The 23,477-nt window shown below is 45.3% G+C and overlaps 2 protein-coding genes across 5 annotated transcripts; one reads left to right on the plus strand and one right to left on the minus strand.

Annotated features, from left to right (window-relative positions):
• Window positions 1-14,503: 14,503 nt before the first annotated feature.
• Window positions 14,504-15,650, minus strand: nupr1b (nuclear protein 1b). The gene is made up of 3 exons (XM_030344457.1): window positions 15,343-15,650; window positions 15,044-15,178; window positions 14,504-14,933 (listed from the first exon to the last, which is right to left on the minus strand). The coding sequence occupies exons 1-2, from the start codon at window positions 15,437-15,439 to the stop codon at window positions 15,051-15,053; spliced, it is 225 nt and encodes a 74-aa protein (XP_030200317.1). The 5' UTR covers window positions 15,440-15,650; the 3' UTR covers window positions 14,504-14,933; window positions 15,044-15,050.
• On the plus strand, window positions 15,094-22,949 carry sgf29 (SAGA complex associated factor 29). 4 transcript variants are annotated; one of them, XM_030344425.1, is made up of 11 exons: window positions 15,127-15,225; window positions 15,627-15,666; window positions 17,767-17,840; window positions 18,287-18,362; window positions 18,796-18,868; window positions 18,993-19,057; window positions 19,316-19,445; window positions 19,874-20,020; window positions 20,649-20,684; window positions 21,167-21,329; window positions 22,445-22,949. In XM_030344425.1, the coding sequence occupies exons 3-11, from the start codon at window positions 17,775-17,777 to the stop codon at window positions 22,559-22,561; spliced, it is 873 nt and encodes a 290-aa protein (XP_030200285.1). In that variant the 5' UTR covers window positions 15,127-15,225; window positions 15,627-15,666; window positions 17,767-17,774; the 3' UTR covers window positions 22,562-22,949. The 4 variants fall into 4 exon arrangements, with proteins under 4 accessions (XP_030200297.1, XP_030200285.1, XP_030200307.1 ...); XM_030344437.1 differs by lacking the exon at window positions 15,627-15,666 and having other exon boundaries at window positions 15,094-15,225; XM_030344447.1 differs by lacking the exons at window positions 15,127-15,225; window positions 15,627-15,666 and adding an exon at window positions 16,793-16,817.
• The last annotated feature ends 528 nt before the right edge of the window (window positions 22,950-23,477 follow it).

Here is a 23,477-nt window from a genome sequence, read left to right on the forward strand (position 1 = left end):
AATGTAACTAAATAAGTCCAGAGGGCAATTGTGTCACAATGGCTCAGTTCAACATAGAAAACCCTGATAAAATAATGGACAATATAAAATGAGTAAAAATATAACACAGAAATACATGAATAAATGAAATTATGCATTTTTTCATAAATGAAATGATGCATAAATACACACATATGTAATTAATATATATATATGTGCATTACATATAACATTTATATAGCAAGGCTTTAGGACTTGAGATGTTTTTCTATTATCTCGTAGTTATGTCAATACGCCAATATAAAAGAAAAATCTTTTTCAGAAGTTTCTCCTCCTTCAAAACCAAGTCATTGATTAAGGGAGCTTGTTCAGAAAACTGACATTGGTTAAATTAATTCAAAATAGATTGCCTGCCCGATAACCAATCGCATGCATGCCACAACACATCTCCCTGTCCCTGCGAGATGCATGATCCATGCTGCCCATCGTTTTCCTTCACTTCAGCTTTATCTGTATCCTAAGTAACCCATACACCTGATCTGATCCTACAGTGTGGTGATACTGCTTTTTGATCATCACAACTACGGTTCAACACCCTTCTCGAGGGGGGGGGGGGGGGGTTATGATATCAGGTTGAATGTCTTTACTTCAAGTAAATGATATGGCCTGATTTGAGTGTTGTAATATATATACGTACGTATGTAATATACCAGCGACATATAAACAAGCGAGCGGGATGGGAAACAATTATGTGTAGCTTGGCTGGAGGCTACATTCGACTTTGTTCAGTGAAAGATATTTTCAAAGACATCTGGGACAGCGCGTCTACAGCGGGAGGATTCCCCGGCCCTTATCGGCTCCATCTGGTGTACGGGAGGGAGGAGATCAGAGCGGGGGATGAAAACAGACCACCTGCAGGTGCGTTGGGTTAACCAAACAGAGCAGACTGGGGGATTGTGAAGCAGATGTTGAAGCCACCGTATCTAATTTATTCACTGCCAATCACCTGCTGTGTGTGCGTGTGTGTGTGTGTGTGTGTGTGTGTGTGTGTGTGTGTGTGTGTGTGTGTGTGTGTGTGTGTGTGTGTGTGTGTGTGTGTGTGTGTGTGTGTGTGTGTGTGTGTGTGTGTGTGTGTGTGTGTATGTGTGTGTGTGTGTTTTTTTTTTGCTTGTTATTATTTTAAGTCATTGAATTTTAATCTTCTTGTTGACATAAAGCCGCAAAGTACTGAATCTTGAATGACAGCAATGTTCAAGCGTGCACTAAATCGTGATCTACCAATCCTAACTTGCTGATAGGAAATCATAATAATTAAGCTCACTAACAGTGCCTACATATCAATTAACACACTAACATGTTAACATGCTAATAGCTCTATTGACCTGCGTGGCAAACATGTCCTTGAAGCGCAGACACAGAAGGTCTCTGGGTATTAATTAGAGTACTGTTCCTTCCTCCACATGGTAAAGAACCTGGAGTAAATGTATTGACTTCCAGGACTGCTTGATGGTGGATCTCTAAGATGACCCGAAACGCCATTTTTTCTGAAGAAGAATTTCTGTGAAATTTCTCCACAGCTCCAAATCAGCAACAACGTAATTTCCCTCCACAGATCAAAGTTACAATCAATTAGATCCATTAAATGTCACAGCTGGGACCCCACTACGAATAGGACACACACACACAGACACACAGACACACACCTGTTTCCACGAAGAACAACAATGACAGTTTTTTCAAAAAGGGCTGTTGTGTTGATTCCAACAAATGAGACCATTATCAAAATACATTTTCCAAAATAAAAGCCAACTATGGAAAATACACCATTGGGATCTCTACAATTACCACATCTTGGTAAAAGTGGAGCCAAAGAGAACCAAACGGAACGCTTTGAGATTTAATGATTGATTGAAGCGACAGGCAATTAAGGGAAACAAAAGACTACATGCTGTGGAGCTGTGTTTGAAATGAAGAGCGCTGTTACTTTGAAGGGAATGACCTTAGCGTAGGAAGAGTTACTTTGAAGGAAGGAGCGGCAGGATGTGGGAAGAACTTCAGATGTCTGCTGGGATCCCAGATCTTTAATTTGGCATCCGTCACTTAGATAATGAGGGAGACTCACTTTCATTCTGACCGAGGCTCGATACAGGGTGTGTGACTGTGTGTGTGTGTGCGTGCGTGTGTTTGTGCGTGCGTCTGTGTGTGTGTGTGTGTGTGCGTGTGTGTGTGCGTCTGTGTGTGTGTGTGTGTGTGTGTGTGTGACTGTGTGTGTGTGTGTGTGTGTGTGTGTGTGTGTGTGTGTGTGTGTGTGTGTGTGTGTTTGTGTGTGTGTATGCGTGTGTGTGTGTGTGTGTGTGTGTGAGTGTGTGTGTGTGTTAGTGTGCATTCATACAGGTTTATGCATAAATGACAGCGCCCAGGATTTAGTTGTATTCCACAGTGTCTCAGTGCTCAGTAGCAGGGCTCCACTGTGTGAAACGGTAATGGTAGGTTCATGGCAAAGGATCCATTTGCGCCTGTGGGAACTCTGGCCGCTGGCTCCTCGCCTCTAGCCTCCAGTTACTGAAGCAGAGCTGGTAACAGCCACGTTCAGTTGTGCACGGCAGCTCAGAAAGCATGGACAAATAAACCCTTTTTTCCACCGTTCCCCTGTATTTTATTTAATAAACAAATAATATTTCGACATTTGGCTGTTGAATATATAGCTACATATTTGGAATCAAAGTGGAATCTACTCGAATAATCGAATGAGAATCATATCGTTGGCCTGGTATGTTTCCTCACACAAGGAACTTGACCTGGTAGAAAATACAAGAAATAAAGATCACGTTTGTGTTTCCGTTTATGTTTGTGTCCAGGAAGACCGCCTGATTATAGCGCCGGGAAACTTCCATGTTCGATTGTGCTTGAGGAAATATGATCCAGCTCTGCTATTGGTTGCTGCCTCAGCGCCAACGCTGCTAATTTTCATAAAGTCCGCTACGCTGACCGCCGCTCCGTGTCGCCAGGTCATTTTAAATGAACGGCTGCCGGCCGGCGGCCACATGCTGCTTAAGAAACGTGAAGTGTGACTGTCAGAAATTTAGCGGGAGTGGTCTTAAACTTTTATGCTTTCATACAGGGCAGGCGCAGTCAAGCCGAAAAGCTTTAGTCATAGCGCAATTCACTCATTTAATAGCTGACGGATGGCTGGGGCCTTTCTAAGAGAATTTCACTCAAATAATGGCTCTTGGATCTTACCTACAGCAGCTGAAATTCAACACAGTTCAATTTAAGGGTGCATTCCAAACCTTGTCCCCTCGTTAGAGCAGAGGAGTGGGAGGGGAGGAGCAGGGGGAAAGAATAACAAGGAGAAGGGAAGGAGGAGAAGACCAAGAGGGGAGGAAGAGAGGAGAAGGGAAGGAGGAGCAGAAGGAGAGAAGAGGAGGAGAGGAGAAGGGAAGGAGGAGAGGACCAAGAGGGGAGGAAGAGAGGAGAAGGAAAAGAGGAAGGAGAGAAGAGGAGGAGAGGAGCAGGAGGAAGCAGAGGAGGAGAGGAGGAGGAGAAGAAACGAAGGAGAGGAGCAAGACGAGGGGAGGAAAGGAGGGGAAGAAACGAAGGAGACAAGCAAGAGGAGAGGAGGAGCAGGAGGAGAGGAGTAAGCGGAGAGGAAAAGGAGCAGAGGAGCAGTTAGGTCCTCCGACCTTCAGAGTTGCTTCATGCTCGAGTCTAATGACGTAGTCAAACAGGTACCGAAGCTCTTCCTGTGTAGGTGACACCGACGTATCCCCGGCCCGTGGCGCAGACGCCATGACAGCGTTGAGTGGAATCCCTATAGAAGGAGTGTTGGAATGCAGCTGAAGTGAGACAGAAGAGGTAATGATATTCAAGAACGGATGGAGTCCAGCAGTGCTTACAGAGCATGTCAGAGTGATCATAGGTCACACGTGGCTGCGTGACTGGACTGTGATGCATAAGAGGAACTTATGGTGATTTCTTTATGCACCGTCAAGGAGTCATTATCCACTGCAGATAAGTTACACACACAAACATGCACGCACAAACGCACATGCACGCACACACGCACACACACACACCCACACAAACACACACACACACACACACACACACACACACACACACACACACACACACACACACGCACACATACAAACACACACACGCACACACACACACACACACACACACACACACACACACACACACACATGCACAAACACCCCCTGTTTGTATCATGGAAGGATTATCTCGCCTGGGGTGTTTCTGTGGTTTGAACACAGGCCAAGCAAGCATCAATCAAAAAGCATATTCTAATTCAGAACACACACACACACACACGTACGCATTTCCCCTGTAAGAGAAGTATTATAATACTGTCTTGGTTCCGTCCGCTTCGTTAGACTCTCATGCTGTAGAACACATCTACAGCATATTAACGAGAATATGCTAATGAGCTCCCGCACACAACGTAAAATGATCCTAATATCTAGGGTGGGCGGGTACCCGGGTGGTAGCATTAGTAGTCCCAGAGGGGTACGTGTAGTCTAGGGGGGGTACATGAGCAGGTTCATATGGGGAGGGGTAAAGCCTTGGTTTGTCTATAGGTCTGTAGAAGGTTTGTCTAACCCTATACCCTAGGAATGAGAACGACGACGTCAAATAGAAATAGTAGTACCCCTCGGTTTTCAGAGAGTGCTGTGGGCAGAGAAGCGTGCCCAATGTGTCATTTCAGTTGCTCAGTTGCACTTTCTACACGCACATCAATTCCTCTTACCTACTCAATGCTCTGTGTGCTTATCTGTGCCCTTGACGTTTATACCCCAGCTCACGATTCTCTCGCCCTGTGCTGGTTATCCCCCCAGTGTGTGGACGACTTGCCCGTCTGCATCCTTATATTTAACTCTCAAATTACACCATTATGCTCCTTGGCTTCATGTAATAGTCGTGGTTTGGTGTGGATGATGGGGGTGCTCGAGGAGCGTTCTGGTGCTACCTCTGGTGATGATGGACCACTCTGGTGCGTACTCTGGTGCTAACTCCGGTCACGATAGACCACTCTGGTTCGTGAGACGCCACTACAGACAGGAAGGCTTGTGTCTGTGTTGATGATGAGGATGATTAATATGATGAAGATGATGAAGGTGATCGATGTGCTGAGGATGATGAAGATGGTGAAGGTGATGAAGCGGATGAAGAGGATGAAGATAAAGGGGGCTCAAGGAGGAGAGCAGCGAGTCATTATATAAGCCAGGTTGTTGCTGTTTAGTTAGGGTCGCAGAGGTTAATTCAATCCAATCTCCACTCTCACTGGTGTAAACAAGGGCCCTAGGGATTCTGGGTAATGAGGGAGGGGCGGGGGGCGAGGGGCTTAATGTTCAACAATTTAAATGATCCCATCCTGGTTCTGGTCAATAATTAAAGGTCTTGAGAGTGGATGAGTCACGGTGTTGATTGTTTCCAAATTGGAAATGATGACAGTGTAATTGGGGGGATTAGAGTTGTAGGAGTTGATGTGATCCGCGGTCAAGAACCCTGAATGGAGGGTTACTTTACCGGTGTGATATGGATTTAAATATCGGAAACAGTGAGAATGTTCCGGTCGTTCAGCGTTTTTTCTTCCTCCAAGGATTTCCTGCCAGGTAAATGCAAACATTCAGAGCAGTCATGCGATTCAAGGAAAATGTGTCAGGGTGACATATTTCACCTTAAAGGGCCCCTAGTCGATCATTACATGAGCCATCAGGGGGGACACTCCAGATGGAAGGGAACATAGCCCTCAAAGGTGTGAATAGATCCTCCTGAAGAGAGTCAGGTGTGTGCAGAGAGAGAGAGAGAGAGAGAGAGAGAGAGAGAGAGAGAGAGAGAGAGAGAGAGAGAGAGAGAGAGAGAACAGAGAGAGAGAGAGAGAACAGAGAGAGAGAGAGAGAGAGAGAGAGAGAGAGAGAGAGAGAGAGAGAGAGAGAGAGAGAGAGCAGAGAGAGAACAGAGAGAGCGAGAGAAAGAATAAGAATGGTCTAGCATGTTCTGGTATGTTCTGGTTCCGACTGGTTCATTCCCCTCGTAATGGAAATGTAAACACTGTGCCCCCCCCCCCCCCCCTTTTCTATAGTAACCAGTTCACTGTTTATCCTGCGCTTATCGCCCTTGAGGGGAACCGAGACAGCCTTGACTGACTCAGACGCAGAAACACAACAAGCTACAGCCTGCGATGACTGTAAGGAGTAGTGGCATCGCTACCTGCCGCTGTGCCCTCAAGGACGTCTGCCTGCTTCAACACCGCAGTGCGCCCGCTGCTCAGAGCTCTCACTGCGTGGCCTCTCGGAAGAGACTGCATTCCTCTTGTGCTATCTTTAACCTTTATGATGATACACTCTTTAACTCTGTTCTGCTTCGTATTGTCATTACAGTTTGAAGAATTTCAACCACACCCCCCAACTTGCTCTTCATTGATCATCAGCTTGGGAAGAGGGGAGAGAGGGCCACGGGGGTGAGGAGGGGGGACCGAGGGGTGAGGAGGGGGGAGACAGAGGGGTGAGGAAGGGGGAGACGGAGGGGTGAGGAGGGGGGAGACGGAGGGGCGAGGAGGGGGGGGACAGAGGGGTGAGGAGGGGGGGGCAGAGGGGTGAGGAGGGGGGAGACGGAGGGGTGAGGAGGGGGGAGACAGAGGGGTGATGGGGGACAGAGGGGTGAGGGGGAGACGGAGGGGTGAGGAAGGGGGAGACAGAGGGGTGAGGATGGGAGACAGAGGGGTGAGGATGGGAGACAGAGGGGTGATGGGGGGACAGAGGGATGAGGAGGGGGAGACGGAGGGGTGAGGGGGAGACAGAGGGGTGAGGAGGGGGGACAGAGGGGTGAGGAGGGGGGACAGAGGGGTGAGGAGGGGGACAGAGGAATGAGGAGGGGGGAAGCGGAGGGGTGAGGAGGGGGGAGACGGAGGGGTGAGGAGGGGGGAGGCGGAGGGGTGAGGGGGAGACAGAGGGGTGAGGATGGGAGACAGAGGGGTGAGGGTGTTGGCAGACAGGGTTGGCGGCGACAGAGGTGTGAAGGGGAGAGACAGAGGGGTGAGAAAGGGAGACAGTGGGGTGAGGGTTGGGGGGACACAGAGGGGTGAGGGGAGAGACAGAGGGGTGAGGGTGGGGGGGAAGACAGAGGGGTGAGGGGGAGACGTATAGGATTGAAGGGGAGAGACAGAGGGTTGAAGATAGGTGGCCGAGGGGGGAGGGGGAGGTGAAACATAGGGGTGAGGATGGGAGACACAGGGCTGAATGGGGGAGGAAGAGGGCTGATCGGTGCAGGCATGGCCAGACAGCATGTGATATGGATGACACGGGGACGTGGCCCAGACATGCTGCCTCATGAAGGAGGAGAGGGGCTGGGAAAATAACTCAACTTTGAAGGAAAAGGTTATTTAATCAGGCCAGTGCCATTTAAATCAGTTAGAGCAAATCAATAAAGCGAATGTGACCGGTGTGATTGAATAAATATGCAGCATTCCAGCACCTCCAACTGAAAAGATATTTTAGCGATTTATCTTGTCACTTTATGAACAGTCAATCAAAAATTGCACCTGAGCGATTGTTTGTGTAGTGGTGGGGTGTTGTGTTGTGTCGTGTCATATCGTATATAGTATATAGTTTGTAATGCTTTGAAGTGTTTAGTGTTGTAGCTACAGAAGGTCTCTCTCTCTCTCTCTCTCTCTCTCTCTCCTCTCTCGTACTCACCTTGCAAAACGAGAGAGAGAGAGAGAGAGAGAGAGAGAGAGAGAGAGAGAGAGAGAGAGAGAGAGAGAGAGAGAGAGAGAGAGAGCAGGTGACTGTATGCCCCTGACGGCTACCAGCTTGCTCGCTATTCACCCCCCCATCAGCATGGACAATACAAATGTTCTATTACTGTATGCCAATCATGGCTCTCATTACACTCCTAACCATCCCTGGAAGGGGGGGTTCCACATTCTGCGATCATTCTCAAGGTTTCTTCCTTTTTAATTAAGGGAGTATTTTTTCCTGCCTTTGGGCAGCTAGGGATAGGGGGGTGTCATAGTATTATGAACTCTTAAGCCCTTTGAGACTGTAGCTGTGAATAAGAGCTGTATAAATATAATTGACTTGGCCTGACTTAGGTTTAATGAGAAGAACCATGGTCCCATTGGTAACTGATACACACACACACACACACACACACACACACACACACACACACACACACACACACACACACACACACACACACACACACACACACACACACACACACACACACACACACACAAATGTACAATTACAAATTTACAGAGAGACAGACACACACACACACACACACACACACACACACACACACACACACACACACACACACACACACACACACACACACACACACACACACACACACACACACACACACACATACACACACACATACACACACTAACACACACACATCCTCACACACCCAAACACACATTGTGGATTCTATAAAAGTCTCCTTCTCAATTTTATCTGATTCCTGTCTTCCTGTGTCTGGATCTCCTCCTCCTCTAATCCTGCGTGTCGCTCCAGTACCTGGCTTCTGATTGGTGGAGAGACCAGTCCAGACACCTGCTGACTTCTGTATGTACCCGCACCATCTCTGGTGGGCTGTTGTGTTCATCCCGTTGGAGTTCTGTTGGTGTAAATGATGGGTATTTAAGGTGCTTTAAGATTTAAAAATATATGATTGAGTGTAATTCATAATAATGCCATATATATTAGCAAAGTGAAATACATTGTGAGAATATCTGTTTGTAGTTAACTGTGCCTGCCTCTGTATGAGGCTAGACTAATCCTGGGTGCTTTCTGATCAATCAGGGTTTCACTTCTTTGATTTGTTTAGGTCATCCGTTCTTTGGCTTTAACATATTTAAATGAAATATAAGGATGGAGGGAGGATTTATTTTTTATTGAATGAAATTCTATTCATTTCTGAATCTTGCTCTCCTCTGCCCTCTCTCTCTCTCTCTCTCTCTCTCTCTCTCTCTCTCTCTCTCTCTCTCTCTCTCTCTCTCTCTCTCTCTCTCTCTCTCTCTCTCTCTCTCTCTCTTTGACTCTAAGCAGATTGAATTTGAGACCAGTGAAATGAAACAGAGTACATCCTGCAAGTGTAGAAAGGAGTAATGAATGAAAGCAGCTGTGAGGAGCTTGGTGTTTTGGTACTCAGTCAGACACGCGAAGAATATTGTTGTCTCATGAAATGTATTCAGTGAAAAACACAATGCTTTATTGGACTCTAGAAACATTCACGTGCAAGACACAGTCACATAAAAATGACAATAAATCCAAATCTATTATAAAAGATGTCTGCATATTTCGAGCAAACGGCACCTTCAGGATTATGAATATTTCTGAGATAGAAAGGGAGGGTTAGAGAGAGAGTGAGTTATAAAGAGAGAGACAGAGAGAGACAGAGTGAGAGAGAGGGAGAGAGAGAGAGAGAGAGAGAGAGAGAGAGAGAGAGAGAGAGAGAGAGAGAGAGAGAGAGAGAGAGAGAGAGAGAGAGAGAGAGAAAAGAGATAGCTTCTTGCACAAGTGTCTTTGAGCAAGAAGCTTAGAATTTTTGCTATTTTCCCCCCTTATTGATTACTATTGTTACAAATATTTATATGTATTTGATCTATGCATAATATGTAGTGTTTGCAGCCATTTCCTACGAATTTCATGTATCAGAATGACCCTGTGGTATTCTGTGCATTCAATAAATAATACACTATGACACATTAAGAACAGATTAGTCACACATTATTGTGGGAGTGTGTGTGGATGATGGCTGGTTAAAGCAGCCTCACCTGGCCCGAGTAAGACTGATTGGACCCTGGGGCTGGGTGAGGCTGCACACCTGTTGCATATTGAGCAATCAATGTGCATTGAGCAATCAATGGGCACAGGTTCAACCAGCCATCACCACACACACTCAGGGAGTTTTCCTAAATGGCAGCATACAGGTAGAGCACCGGGCCATGTAACATTATTAGCAAATCACCCCCGAGTGTTCTTTGTCTGGAGGTGCCCAATAAAAGCCATCTTGCTTTAAAATACATAAATCAATTATATTTCATGTTACATTCAGCCCATGATAAGTGTGTGTCCGAAATAGTCTCTGGAAATTGTGCTCCTAATTTTTCCTTAGTGTGCTTAGTGTATTCTAGTGTGTGTGTCACGCTCGGTGAAGTCAGGATTGTCGCTCCGTAAGTGTTGGGCTGAACCATCCAAGACAATACATGGCCTCCCTCAGCGCTCGGCCGTGCTGACCCACCACACGTCACTGTTGACCCGATGAGAAACACAGAACACACATGCAGCTCATGTAACACCATCACACGCTCTCGTCTGAGCGCTGGAAATCAATACAGCTCTTTTTTGGTGTGGGGTGGGTGTTTGTTTGTGTGTTTGTGTGCGTGTGCGTGTGTGCGTGCGTGCGTGCGTGCGTGTGTGTGTGTGTGTGAGGGGGGATCTGTACTGTACACACATGTAGAATCTCTAAAACAGGCTTGGGGGGCAGGGGGGTATATCCCACACCTGATAACCAGGACAATATAACATGTAACCCAATCAACACACACACACACACACACACACACACACACACACACACACACACACACACACACACACACACACACACACACACCCATCCCACGCTCAGCCAGGTTGGGTGGCCCCTCCCCCTCCCATCGATACCAGTGCTTTGGAAGCTCCCCTGGTTGCTTAGCAACTAGGAATTCCAGAAGAGACCACTGAAGAGATCACAGACCTACTTGTCCATCACCTTGTGTGTATGTGTGTGTGTGTGTGTTTGTCCATGTGTGCGTGTTTGTTTGTGTGCAAAGTGCAGTGTGTGTGTGCGTGCGTGTGTGTTTGTGTTTGCGTGTGTGCGAGAGAGAGAAAGAGAGAGAGAGAGAGAGAGAGAGAGAGAGAGAGAGAGAGAGAGAGAGAGAGAGAGAGAGAGAGAGAGAGAGAGAGAGAGAGAGAGGTGGAGACAGAGTGCTTGTGTGTGTGTGTGTGTGTGTGTGTGTGTGTGTGTGTGTGTGTGTGTGTGTGTGTGTGTGTGTGTGTGTGTGTGTGTGTGTGTGTGTGGGGGGGGGGTGTCTGTCTGTGTCTGCGTGTGATGCATACTTGTCCAGTTTAATGTCCAACACTTTTGATATGTGATGATATAACGAAGCCCTATGTTGTTTGCCCCTTTCCATCCCGCCTCTATAAGTACGCCTCCAACCGCCTGCCCATTGGAGCAGGTGTAACAGGATTGCTTTGTAGACGCGCTGCCAACGCGCCGCATCCGTCCGCGGAATTTACACGCGTTAACACAGCGCGGAATAATTACACGCTCATTTACCGCTGAATGTAAACACACTCACGGTTGTCGGCTCAACATACATATCGATGGCCTACATTCATAGTGTCTGAAATAACCGCAAGTATAGCGCTAAATGACGCATGTTTGTTATGTAAGTCTATTTCATTTGTAACACTGGCGGTTTCACTTCGGTCGGCCTACATATCCTGCAATATGAATGTGTTTCTATTGGTCTGCAGCCAGTTCCAACTATGTTTGAATATTTGTTGTGTGCTGCAGTTTTAGATGGGGTCACATTATTTTAAGAATAGCTATTAAAAAGTTACGAATGATTGGTTCAGATATTAAAAAAATATTATAAAACACAATAAAAAGGGTCTTTGAATAGATTTCAAAGAAAGTAAGAGTCCTCTAATTCTTACCCTTTCGAGTCAAGCACATTGATCTGTGAATCAGCATGATAGTCCAGTGAATTCAGATCCATGTGCTAATAATCAGGTATGATTGGGCCTCTTGCTCTTGCAGGCCTACAAGACAGCGGCCATTGGGGATCGAACCCAGAATCTTTAGGCTGGTAGTTAAACCCCAAAACACCAGTGCTTGGACTCTGCTGTCCGCTTCCTGTGTTGTCGTGCAAATTATGTGTAAATTATGACAGGTGATTCCTTCTGCTGTCAATTAAAGTGACGTGCTGCTGTGTGTGTGTGTGTGTGTGTGTGTGTGTGTGTGTGTGTGTGTGTGTGTGTGTGTGTGTGTGTGTGTGTGTGTGTGTGTGTGTGTGTGTGTGTGTGTGTGTGTGTGTGTGTGTGTGTGCGTGCGTGCGTGCGTGCGTGCGTGCGTGCGTGCGTGCGTGCGTGCGTGCGTGGGTGGGTGGGTGGGTGCGTGCGTGCGTGCGAAGAGAGAGATGGAAGAGGAGTAGAGAGGAGCAGGGAGGAGTGAAAGAGAGAAGAGGTGGGGAGAGGAGAGGAGAGGAGGAAGGGAGGAGAGAGGAAAGAGGAAGGGAAAAGGAGAGGGGAGGTGGAAAGGAGAGGAGCAGAGGAGAGGGATCTGTGTTAACCTCCTTGAACGTCAACTTTTGAAATGTCTGCTCATGCATGCGTGTCTCCATGATTGTGTGTGTGTGTGTGTGTGTGTGTGTGTGTGTGTGTGTGTGTGTGTTTGTGTGGGTGTGTGTTTCTGTGTGTGTATGTGTGTGTATGGATTTGTGGATTGGGATATGTGTGTGTGTGTGTGTGTGTGTGTGTGTGTGTGTGTGTGTGTGTGTGTGTGTGTGTGTGTGTGTGTGTGTGTGTGTGTTTGTGTGTGTTAGTGTGTGTGTGTCCATTGAGGTTAGAAAGGCAAAATTTATTTAAAGGCATTCCATCCTCTCTCTTGCACAGAGACCTCAGAATTGGAATGCAGAGAAAACCCAAAGAGCCAATGGGATCCTCTGTGACTTAAGAGCTCCTTTGGGAATCTCCAACAAAGTAGGATTGGCCGGCAAGCAGGAAGTGGCAACCTAATTAGGCATCGGGATGCCGCTCTCTAACCGGTTTATTCCCCCCCCCCCAACGGGACGTGGATCGCCTCTCATTTTATCTGTAATTTATCACAGGTTCAATCTCCTGGGCCAACGCACACACACACACACACATACACACACACACACATACACACACACACACACACACACACGCATGCACACATACACACTTAAGCATCACCCCAGTCACACCCCATGCCAATTCAACCCAAACCTGTCACGCCCCCCCCTTCCTCTTTGCCTCTCCCCCTCCTCCCCCCATCCCTGAGCTGTCACCGTAGTAGAGGATATAGCCAACGTACCCAGAGATAGAGAGACACTGAGAGAGGATAGAAATGAAGAGAGAGAGAGAGAGAGAGAGAGAGAGAGAGAGAGAGAGAGAGAGAGAGAGAGAGAGAGAGAGAGAGAGAAAAAAAGGGAGAGAGAGGGACAGGTGCTGAGTGGGTAGTGGTATCAAGGCAAAATACTGAATATTAAATTAAAAAGTTGAAGAGGAGAGTGAATCTGGGGGAGGAGGAGAGGAGGATAAGGAGGATGAGGTGGAAGAGGGTGATGAGAAGAGGAGGAGAGAAGGATGAGGGAGAGAGTATAAGACAATCTTTACACGGTGTAGAACCAACTCTGTCTCTCAGCTGGAGGTCCCTCAGCAGGGGGGGGGGGGGGGGGGGCGAGGGAAGGAGATGGGGGAGGAGAGAGGGAGGCTGGGTACGAATAAAGGAGTGAATGTATAAAGACATGCAGAGCTTTCCTCCATAGTCGTGGAGGCATACCTAGTACTCTACCTCCTAGGGCACTATCTCCTGATCGAACACCTCTTACTCCACTGCCTCCTTGTCTAACATCTTCCTTATCCCCTCAATTCTACGAATAAGCAGTTGGTCATTTTATTTAACTTTTTTGAATTAACTACAAAATTAGGATCTGCATTACCAGCACTCATCTGATCACTGAGATGTTATGAATGGTCAGCTTGAGGCTGAGAGCCTGAGGCTGTGTACCAATATTCTCACCTCTCCACCAGGTGGATGAGGTCACTTCCTGGGGGTCCATTAGGGTCGCTTCCTGGGGGGCAAAACATTTATATCTAAAACTCCCTCTGCGTGCATTTTGTTTTGGATTTCTATTAGAGTGAGTGGGTGTGTGTGTGTGTGTGTGTGTGTGTGTGTGTGTGTGTGTGTGTGTGTGTGTGTTGAGGGCAGCGCGGGGACTATGGTGTGGGGGATAGTTTGTTTATTGAAATGCTGCCAACCTGAATATGTATAAGGCCCCAAGCAGTGATATCCAGGAAACGGTGGTTGCCTCACTTCAATAACATCCCTGGAAGGAGGGATTCCTCTTCCTGCATTGCTTCAAGGCTGCTTCTGAGATTCTCCTTTATTGGGCTTATTGTGGTGGGTATCATATAATTCTGTGATGCCCTTGACACATGTTTAAGGGCTATAGGCATACTAATAAAATGTATGATTCTGTTAAATAGTCATTCAACTTCGAGTTCTGTTTTTAAAACTCGTTAATGAGAGATTTAATATTAGTGCATTGAACTCGTTGACAAATAAATCCGAGCCCACATTACATAAGCTTGGCATCAAGTCATTTGTTAGAAAACTGTGCCACAGGTTGGCAGCGGAGGCCATCTACTGGCCTTTCCAGGTAGTGCAACAACACGTCAAGACGCATGGGAATACATTTTTATTGTATCAAACAGTGTCAAAACAGTTTAAAAATATTTGTACAAATATTTAATAAAAAGATTGACAACATGCACAACTTCCCATAAGTATTCTGCCCCACACTAGTAAAAAAAAAGACGAAAAGTAGCATAGAGTCGCAGAACGACCCCATCATAAAGACGAGGTTAGATCGGGTTAAATCGTAACCTTCCTTTCAGCCGTGGAGCTACACCGGGAGACATCCATCTCAGCCCGGGCAGGGTGGTCCGCTGAGTCAGCGGGTCAGCCGATATCAAACCGGAACGATTTGTACGCGGAGCACATGGATGGCAAGCCTGGTGATTTCAGGAGCTCAACAACCAGCCGTCTGTTAATCGCTTTCTGTCGCCAAATATTGGCCGAGGTCGGTAGCCAGAATAGCCGTCAGGGGTTCCCTGCGTTTAGGAGAAAGGGTAAAAAAAAAAATGAAAGATGTGACGTTACTCCGAAAAACTATAAACAATATCATCGATTTTTTTCTCTTGAACACTCAAAGTGAACGCACCTCATTCTCACTGTTTGGCCTTCCTCTCGCTGTTCTGCAGCTTTTCCACTATTTTCCGTTCGTGTCCACCGGGGTTGGGTCTGTTGGTGTTGTCGCTCGACTCCTTCTTGGTCCTTCCCTTGCGGGCGGCGCCTCCTGGTGAAGACACGGAGAACCGTAAACATACAACAAGAACACTTACGGCAAGTTTAACCAGAGATATATATAAATAAATAAAAATAAAGGTGACTTTACTTTGTTTGCAAAGAAAGTAGGCTAACATCCAATGTCTTTTTTCGAAATTAGACGATATTTCTTACCTGTGTATTTGTCCGTCAGATTATAATATTCATATTCATCGTAATACTTCTCTTCAAATTTAGATGGCTCAAGGTTTTTCACGTCGACGAAACTCATGGCTGGTTTTTAAAAGCGTCCGACTTTTAAAATTAGAACAAAGAAAAACCGTTCACTCTGCTTATTATTAAGCGTGGTGAAAAAATAAACAGAGGAAGTGAACTTCAAGTATTGAACTTGATTTAAAAACAGCTCTTGTTGACAGTCCGTCCGTGTTTTGTTCCCTCACGCTGCGGGGTCTTTATAGGCAGGGGAGCTCCGCCCTACCACCGCCCATCGCCAGCCAGGTATCCCCTTTCACAAAAGTTGCATCAGTTTAATCGTTCAATCATAACCAAATGTATCATTTCGACCTAAATCATCGCTAGACCAAGGTCAAAAATACATGTTTGTCGTGGTGTTCCTCTGCCATAATCAACTTTAGTTCATTCAATTGGCTGGTGGTTCGCAGAGGGGAATATACGGTGCAATATCTATTGTTATCCAGATGTGTTGTGTGTTTAATGTGACTCACATCTGGTTTAACTAACTCAAAGTCATGTGTGCTGTTCGTCCCGTGGTGCATGCCTTGTTGTTCTAGAAGGCGAGGTTGTTCATCACAAGGTGGAACATGTGGTTCATTATCACCTTTTATTATGTTATTTAACATATATTAATTCCTGTTTGGAAATCTCATGGAGTTTGAGATTGTTTCAATGTAAGTCGTCCTGAGATCAGATACGCCCCCAGTCGACCTTTTCATGTTTCAAAACACGTTAATCTGATAGCGTCTATCTGCAGATAAGATTAACCCGAACATCAGACATTTTACTGGCAGAGTTTATCAGCACCTGGAAATATATCTGGCCAAGGCACCTAAACAACTAGACTTATTTGATATGCCATTCCTAACCAAAATACTGTTTCAGTAATATCGCCATACATTCAATATGAAGTGATTTTTTTGAACTTCTAAACAAAGAGAATGAGAGTGTTAGTGCAGAGGGTATATGTAAACAGTTGATGAAGAACTTTAGTCTTTATGTAACTTTGTTGACTTTATTTGGCAGCACAACAGACATACATGATGTAACAAAAGCAGATGAAAGTGTAAGTCAAATACAGTGAACACAGTTACTGATTCCTCCCAGACGAAGTTCTGCTGACTGGCATAGTCCTGAACTTGTTGCCAAGCTACGATACTTTCATGTTGTTTTTCTGAGAGTAGGCGGAGAAACTTCTAGATGTTAGCTCCTTCTGACTCATATTCGGCTGTACACTCATAAACACAGTCTGTGTCCGCTTGGAAACATTCTAATTTGGAAAAAATGTCAGTGTTTTTTTTTGAAAGTTTCTTCCTGACTGGTCCTTGATGTTTTCTAGAAATATTTTTGTTTCTCCTCCTACTCCTGCTCTATAGCTCCTGGCTTCCAGCTTTGGTCACATGTCCTTCTGTACTGTAAATATTTGAGCGAATGAGAGCCAAGTCTCTGTCCAAGTTTCTCCTTGTTCCTGTTTGCACACACACACACACACACACACACACACACACACACACACACACACACACACACACACACACACACACACACACACACACACACACACACAGTATTTCATCACATGGCACTTGAGCACGGGTTGGTCAGGAAGCAGATAAGCTGTCTGACCTGAGTCTCTGTTTGTCTGCACAGAAATATCCACTCACAGAACAACAAGTGCATACTCACACATGCTTTCATTTATGTTTATGAAATGTGCAGTAGAACTATGATATTTAAATGCTTTAAGTTATGCAAATATATACACCTTATTCCCCTCTTTATTATTTATGTGAAATTTGACTATAACACATTCGTTTTGCTACAAAACTCGGTATTAAAGGTATTACTTGCTGCAATTTTAGCAATGTCGTGCGAGTGGTGTCTTAACCAGTTTTAATTCAATACATAATTTTTACAGTGGATATCGTTAGTAAATATTGGCTTTAATTAAGTAAATCATTATTGAAATGCAATACAATGTGTTAATACACAGTAACGTCCACATGAACGCAGCGTCGGTCCACCATAACAAAACTAATTTTGTCCCTCTTGGCGCTCGGTACGCCTCACGTACTGCTAACCCGCTAATAGCTTAGCATAGCCTAGCCTCCTGCAAACCAAAACAATCAAGGTAGGCCGACTAAAGTCAATGTGGCAGACACACAAATCTCATTTAATAGAGAGATTTAAGATGAGTCCATTTGGTCGTCAATGCAGTGCATGATGCCAATGCACGTGTGTATATTTAGTAAAACCGCTGGCTGTCATAAAGCGGGCTAGTGCTTCGTTAACTGTAGGTTAAAGACACACATTCATGTACACAATCATCACGGATCCACGATTACTGACCCCCTCTTTCCGCAGGTACCAACATGTCCGCCGACACCAAAATAGCCGAACTGCTGACGGAGCTCCATCAACTCATTAAACAGACACAGGTGGGTCAGATTATAATTAATAAACCATATTTCATACCTCTGTATTGGATATTTAATATAAACTACATCCCATACAGATGGGTCCGATAATATTTAACAAACCAGGTCTCATGTGAAGATATTTAATATAAACTACATCCAATATAGGTGGTTCAAAATATTTCAGAAACCATATCTCATACTGCTGGGTTATAATATAAACTCTCATTCAGGGGACAGTACAGAGATTTAAACATTATATTGTCCTCTGTGGATCAGATGATGTTTAACTCTAGCACACACACAGAGTGGATTATGTAATATTTTCTCGGTTGTGTTTATTATAGGTAAACCACTGTGAACCACACCCCTGACCCTGTACTGTATTGCTTCTATCTGTAATATGATCAAGTCTTTTTGCATTTGCACATCAATGTAAATGTCCTATGTTGTCTTCTCTGTCTCAGGAGGAACGCTCGCGCAGTGAACACAACCTGCTCAACATACAGAAAACGCATGAAAGGATGCAGACGGAAAACAAAAGTAAAACATTTAGGCTTTTCAGTTAAACTTCTTGTGTGTTCTATCTTCTCTTCTCTATTCCCCAACATGGACAGTGCACTAACCAACAGCCCCCATCGTTCTATGGGGGCTCTACTAGCCAATGTCAATAGGTTACATATTCAATGCAGATATAGTCAAAAATATCTGCAGTCCACCTGTGAGGATCCTAGAGCATTAAACAGTAACTATGAATATAAAAAGTGAGTATTATACGTAAAGTCATCTATAAATAGTAAGTATAAGACAGTCAATATCTATAAATACTAAGTATTGAACAGTAAATAAAATCCAAATACTAGGTATAACATACTTAATAATAGTCTATAACCATTGAACTGCAAACAACATCTATAAATAGTTAGTATTAAACAGTAATGTAGTGTAATATGTTGAATGTTTTTCTGTCCTCCAGCGTCCCCATACTATCGCACAAAGCTCAGAGGGCTCTACACCACGGCCAAGGCCGACGCAGAGGCAGAGTGCAGGTAGACTGTTTACATGTCAGTCAGCCCAGCTGTCTGTTTAGCTGTTTGTCCATCTGTCTGACTGTCAGCTGGAGGATGCTCAATACAGGGCTAAAGCTAACACACTCTCTTCTCTCTCGCACAGTATCCTACGTCACGCACTGGACAAAATAGCAGATATCAAATCCTTGTTGGAGGAGAGGAGATTAGGTTGGTTATATTCTCCCCCTTTTCAAACTCTTTCTATATTTGTGTGTATCTCTCTCTCTCTTTGTTTCTCTGCCTATGCCATGCTTTCTCTCTATGCCTCCCTCCCTCACTCCATCCCTTTGCATTGGACTGTCACTTGACCACACCCAAAACATTCCACACAGTCACAACTTTCTACTAGTTCATGTTCATGTTATTTATTCACGAGCGCCTCCTTTAGAATAGTAACACCACTGTCTTGTTGATGTTTCTCTCCAGCTGCCAAGATGGCGGGTGTGTACAGCGACACCGACCCCCCCAGGAAGACCATGAGGAGGGGGGTGCTGATGACCCTACTCCAACAGTCGGCCATGACACTCCCTCTGTGGATCGGCAAGCCTGGAGACAGGTAGCTGTTACTCACTCACTCACTCACAGAGCTCTCGGATCACTGCTTAGTTCTGGTCGGATGGTCGATTGGTTGGTCGACATGCACTTGTACGACCAAATTCCTATTGGTCAGACAATCGCTGGTGTTACTAGCATGAGTAAAAATAAAAGCTTCTTATTCCATTATTTATTGGGGTGGGTGGGATATATATATAATTATGAATATAAATTATATCCAAAGCACTGTAGTTTCTGTTTTCTTAAAAACCTCTCATATATATATATTAGGTCCTCACATAAATGTTTTTGTTCCACTATTTCTCTCAACAAAATTCTGTCCGTCTTTCCTCTCGCTCCCCTCCCTCTATCCTCCCTCTCTCTTCTGTCTCTTCTCCCTGCCCTCCTTTTCTCTTCTTCTCCCCCTCCCTCCTCCGTTGGTGGTCCCAGCCCCCCCCCACTGTGCGGTGCGACCCCAGCCAGCAGCGACTACGTGGCCAAGCAAGGCGACAAGGTGGCGGCTCGCGTGAAGGCTGTGGACGGAGACGAACAGTGGATCCTGGCTGAGGTGGTCAGCTACAGTCACTCCACCAACAAGTAGGAGCCTAGCCCACCACTAACCTCTACCAGCTAGTAGGAGCCTAGGACACCACTAACCTCTACCAGCTAGTAGGAGCCTAGCCCACCACTAACCTCTACCAGCTAGTAGGAGCCTAACCCACCACTAACCTATACCAGCTAGTAGGAGCCTAACTCTAACCCTCCATCAACAAGTAAGACCTTAACTGCCAGCGACAAAGAGGACCCTAACCTCCACCAACCTGAAACACTAACCTTCACCAACAAGAAGGAGGCTAACCCTACACTATCCCTAATAGATGCTCAAGGTGAAAGGTTATTAGCACGAGCAAACAATGGCTACTGAGTTCTCTAGAGGGGCATAGCAATGTGTTGTTAGTGGACACTGATCTAGCAACGTTGAACACGTTGCTGTAGTATTTATGTTGCGTAACAACTTTTTTGACAAAATGTAGACATTGGCACTGGTGTAGAGCTCCTGTTGTTTGTTAGATAACTACTGGTTACCTTATTTCTGCTAGGGCACTTCTCACTTCTACTAGGGTACTCTGAACTTCTACCAGGGTACTTTAGGAGAAAGGCTCTGAGTTTTGTTCCCGTCCTCACCCTCCTCCCCTCCTCTCACCTTTTCCTTTCACCCTCTCAGGTATGAAGTGGATGACATCGACGAGGAGGGAAAAGAGTGAGTCAGCAGAACTGTCCTCCATCCCTGCCGACCCGTTTTGTATTTGTGTGTGTGTGTGTGTGTGTTTGCGTGTCTGTGCCCGTATGTTTCGGTGTGTGTTTTGTGTTTATGCGTGTGTGTGTGTTTTATGTATGTGTTTGTGTGTGTTTTGTATATGTGTGTGCGTGTGTGTGTGTTTTATGTATGTGTTTGTGTATATGTTTCTGTGTGTGTTTTGTATATATGTGTGTGTGTGTGTGTGTGTTTTATGTATGTGTTTGTGTGTTTTGTATATATATGTGTTTGTGTGTGTGTGTTTTATGCATGTATTTGTGTGTGTTTTGTATATATGTGTGTGCGTGTGTGTGTGTGTTTTATGTATGTGTTTCTGTGTGTGTTTTGTAAATGTGTGTGCGTGTGTGTATGTGTTTTTGTGTGTTTTGTATATGTGTGTGTGTGTGTGTGTGTGTTTTATGTATGTATGTGTGTGTGTGTTCCAGGAGACACACTCTGAGCAGGAGGAGGATCATCCCGCTCCCCCAGTGGAAGGCCAACCCGGAGACGGACTCCGAGGCTCTGTTCAGTAAGGACCAGCTGGTCCTGGCCCTCTACCCACAGACCACCTGCTTCTACCGGGCCCTGATACACAGCCCCCCACACAGGGTGGGACACACATACACGCACGCACACACACACACACACACACACACACACAGGCACACAAACACACACACACACACACACACACACACACACACACGCATGCACACACTGACACACGCACAAACACCCACACACGCATGCACGCAAACACATACCCACACACACACACACACACACACACACGCGCACATGCACACACACATGCACAAAAACACACACCCACACACGCATGCACACAAACCCACACACACACACACACACGCACACATGCACACAAACACATACACACAGTGTGAGACGTGCGTGCACACACACACACACACACACACACACACACACACACACACACACACACACACACACACACACACACACACACACACACACACACACAGCCCCCCACACAGGGTGCTACATACACACAGCCCTCCTCACAGGGTGAGATACCCCCACAGACACTCACACTTTACTTTACTTTACTTTACTATACTCATTGACCCCTCACGATGCTGTGTGTAGTCAGGGCCAAGTGTTTCAAAAACTTTTTATGTGAATCAAATTGACCGGATTTTCGACGTCACATGTTTTGCTATCCAGGATCACTTGATCCATCTTACTTTTATGTCCGTTTTTAAAAGGACTATTGGTTTTGATCACTTTGATACAAATATTGAATTTCAGGATGACCGACTGAATCCACCCTTCAGATGCGATCAGAATAATCATGTTGTTTATGATCAAATAGATCCCAAACCAAGGCCGGTTTGATCCAGATTAAATGTATGATCGGATAACATGATCTGATTATAGTTCGGAATCCCTTTTTTGCTTTGGAAAACCCATTTCCAAGATTTGATTCAATCCGTGATCTGAAATCACACTGAATTTCTTTTGAAAAACTGGGACAAGGTGACCGAGCCACGTGTTGAGAACCATTCATTTAACCCTTGAAAAGACCTTGTTCTAAACCCAGTGTCTTGTGTTTTTTGTGCTTTGTGTGTGTGTGCTGTCTGTTAATGTGATGCATTTGTATATGTGGGTGGTGTTTGTGTGTATGTGTGCATGTGTTTTGTGTGTGTGTGTGTGTGTGTGTGTGTGTGTGTTGTGTTGTGTAGCCCCAGGACGACTACTCTGTGCTGTTTGAGGACACCTCATATGCAGACGGCTACTCCCCGCCGCTCAACGTAGCGCAGCGCTATGTGGTCGCGTGCAAAGAGAACAAGAAGAAGTAGGGGAGAGGAGACAGAGAGGTCGACGAGGACACACACAAGGAGACGAAGACACACACAAGGAGGCAAGGACACACACAAGGAGACGAGGACGCAAACAAGGAGACAGCAGAGGATCGACACTAGGTTCTACTTCCTGTTCTATTGATAAAGGCCAGACAATGTTCCACCCCACTGTTCAGCTGTTTAGAGTTGAGCCATGAGAGAACCAGAGGTTTCAGTGTTGCCTGCATCGCTGAATCGTTTATGAAGGACTGGGGATTTTATCTGTCGCTGCTGTCGTGTCCATGTCATGTGTCAGGCTTTTGTAAATGTTTTTATCGCTTGACCATTTCTATTTTTCGAATTGTCTGCATTGCTATGTCTTTGGAATAAAATAACAAAGAAATCATGTCTTTGTTTGTCGTATGATGATAAAAAAATTGGTTTATTTGATACGTCAACATTGCTTCGGTACTAATATTTAAATAATTTGGCAGAAACACAAATTATACATTTCTCGCAGAACATCAAGATATATATTTGTATACATGTATTATGTTATATTTGTGATGCTAATTGCACTGACAAAAATGCCCAAGGTATATCAAAAATATATTAAATGTAAACAGGAAGGTGCATATGGTGTATACTGTATATATATATATATATATATATATATATATATAATACCTGAGTGAACTCCAGGACGCCATACAACTGGACAACAACATGAAACTGAGGAGGTATTGGAAGTCTCCCAAATAGCCCTCCAACTGATAGTGCCAACCTTTTAATGTATAATTCTTTCTCCAAAGTCTTATTTACCAACATCGTGTAGACCCTTTTTTTAACCTCTCAGCCCCAGGGCCCAATGGCAGGTTAATGCAGGCCTGCCTGTGGTCAGAGAGCGATTGAGAAAGCAGAGTAGCAACAGTCC

The sequence above is a fragment of the Gadus morhua genome, chromosome 2 (genome assembly GCF_902167405.1).
Source record: "Gadus morhua chromosome 2, gadMor3.0, whole genome shotgun sequence".
Classification (NCBI taxonomy): Eukaryota; Metazoa; Chordata; class Actinopteri; order Gadiformes; family Gadidae; genus Gadus; species Gadus morhua.

Excerpts from the sequence above, each read along its gene's own strand:
- nupr1b (XM_030344457.1), bottom strand. The coding sequence starts at position 15,439 with ATGAGTTTCGTCGACGTGAAAAACCTTGAGCCATCTAAATTTGAAGAG. Across the intron at positions 15,179-15,342 it reads TCTGACGGACAAATACACAG|GAGGCGCCGCCCGCAAGGGA; the intron begins GTAAGAAATATC and ends TGTCTTCACCAG.
- sgf29 (XM_030344437.1), top strand. The coding sequence starts at position 17,775 with ATGTCCGCCGACACCAAAATAGCCGAACTGCTGACGGAGCTCCATCAA. Across the intron at positions 20,685-21,166 it reads ATCGACGAGGAGGGAAAAGA|GAGACACACTCTGAGCAGGA; the intron begins GTGAGTCAGCAG and ends TGTGTGTTCCAG. Across the intron at positions 21,330-22,444 it reads TACACAGCCCCCCACACAGG|CCCCAGGACGACTACTCTGT; the intron begins GTGGGACACACA and ends TGTGTTGTGTAG.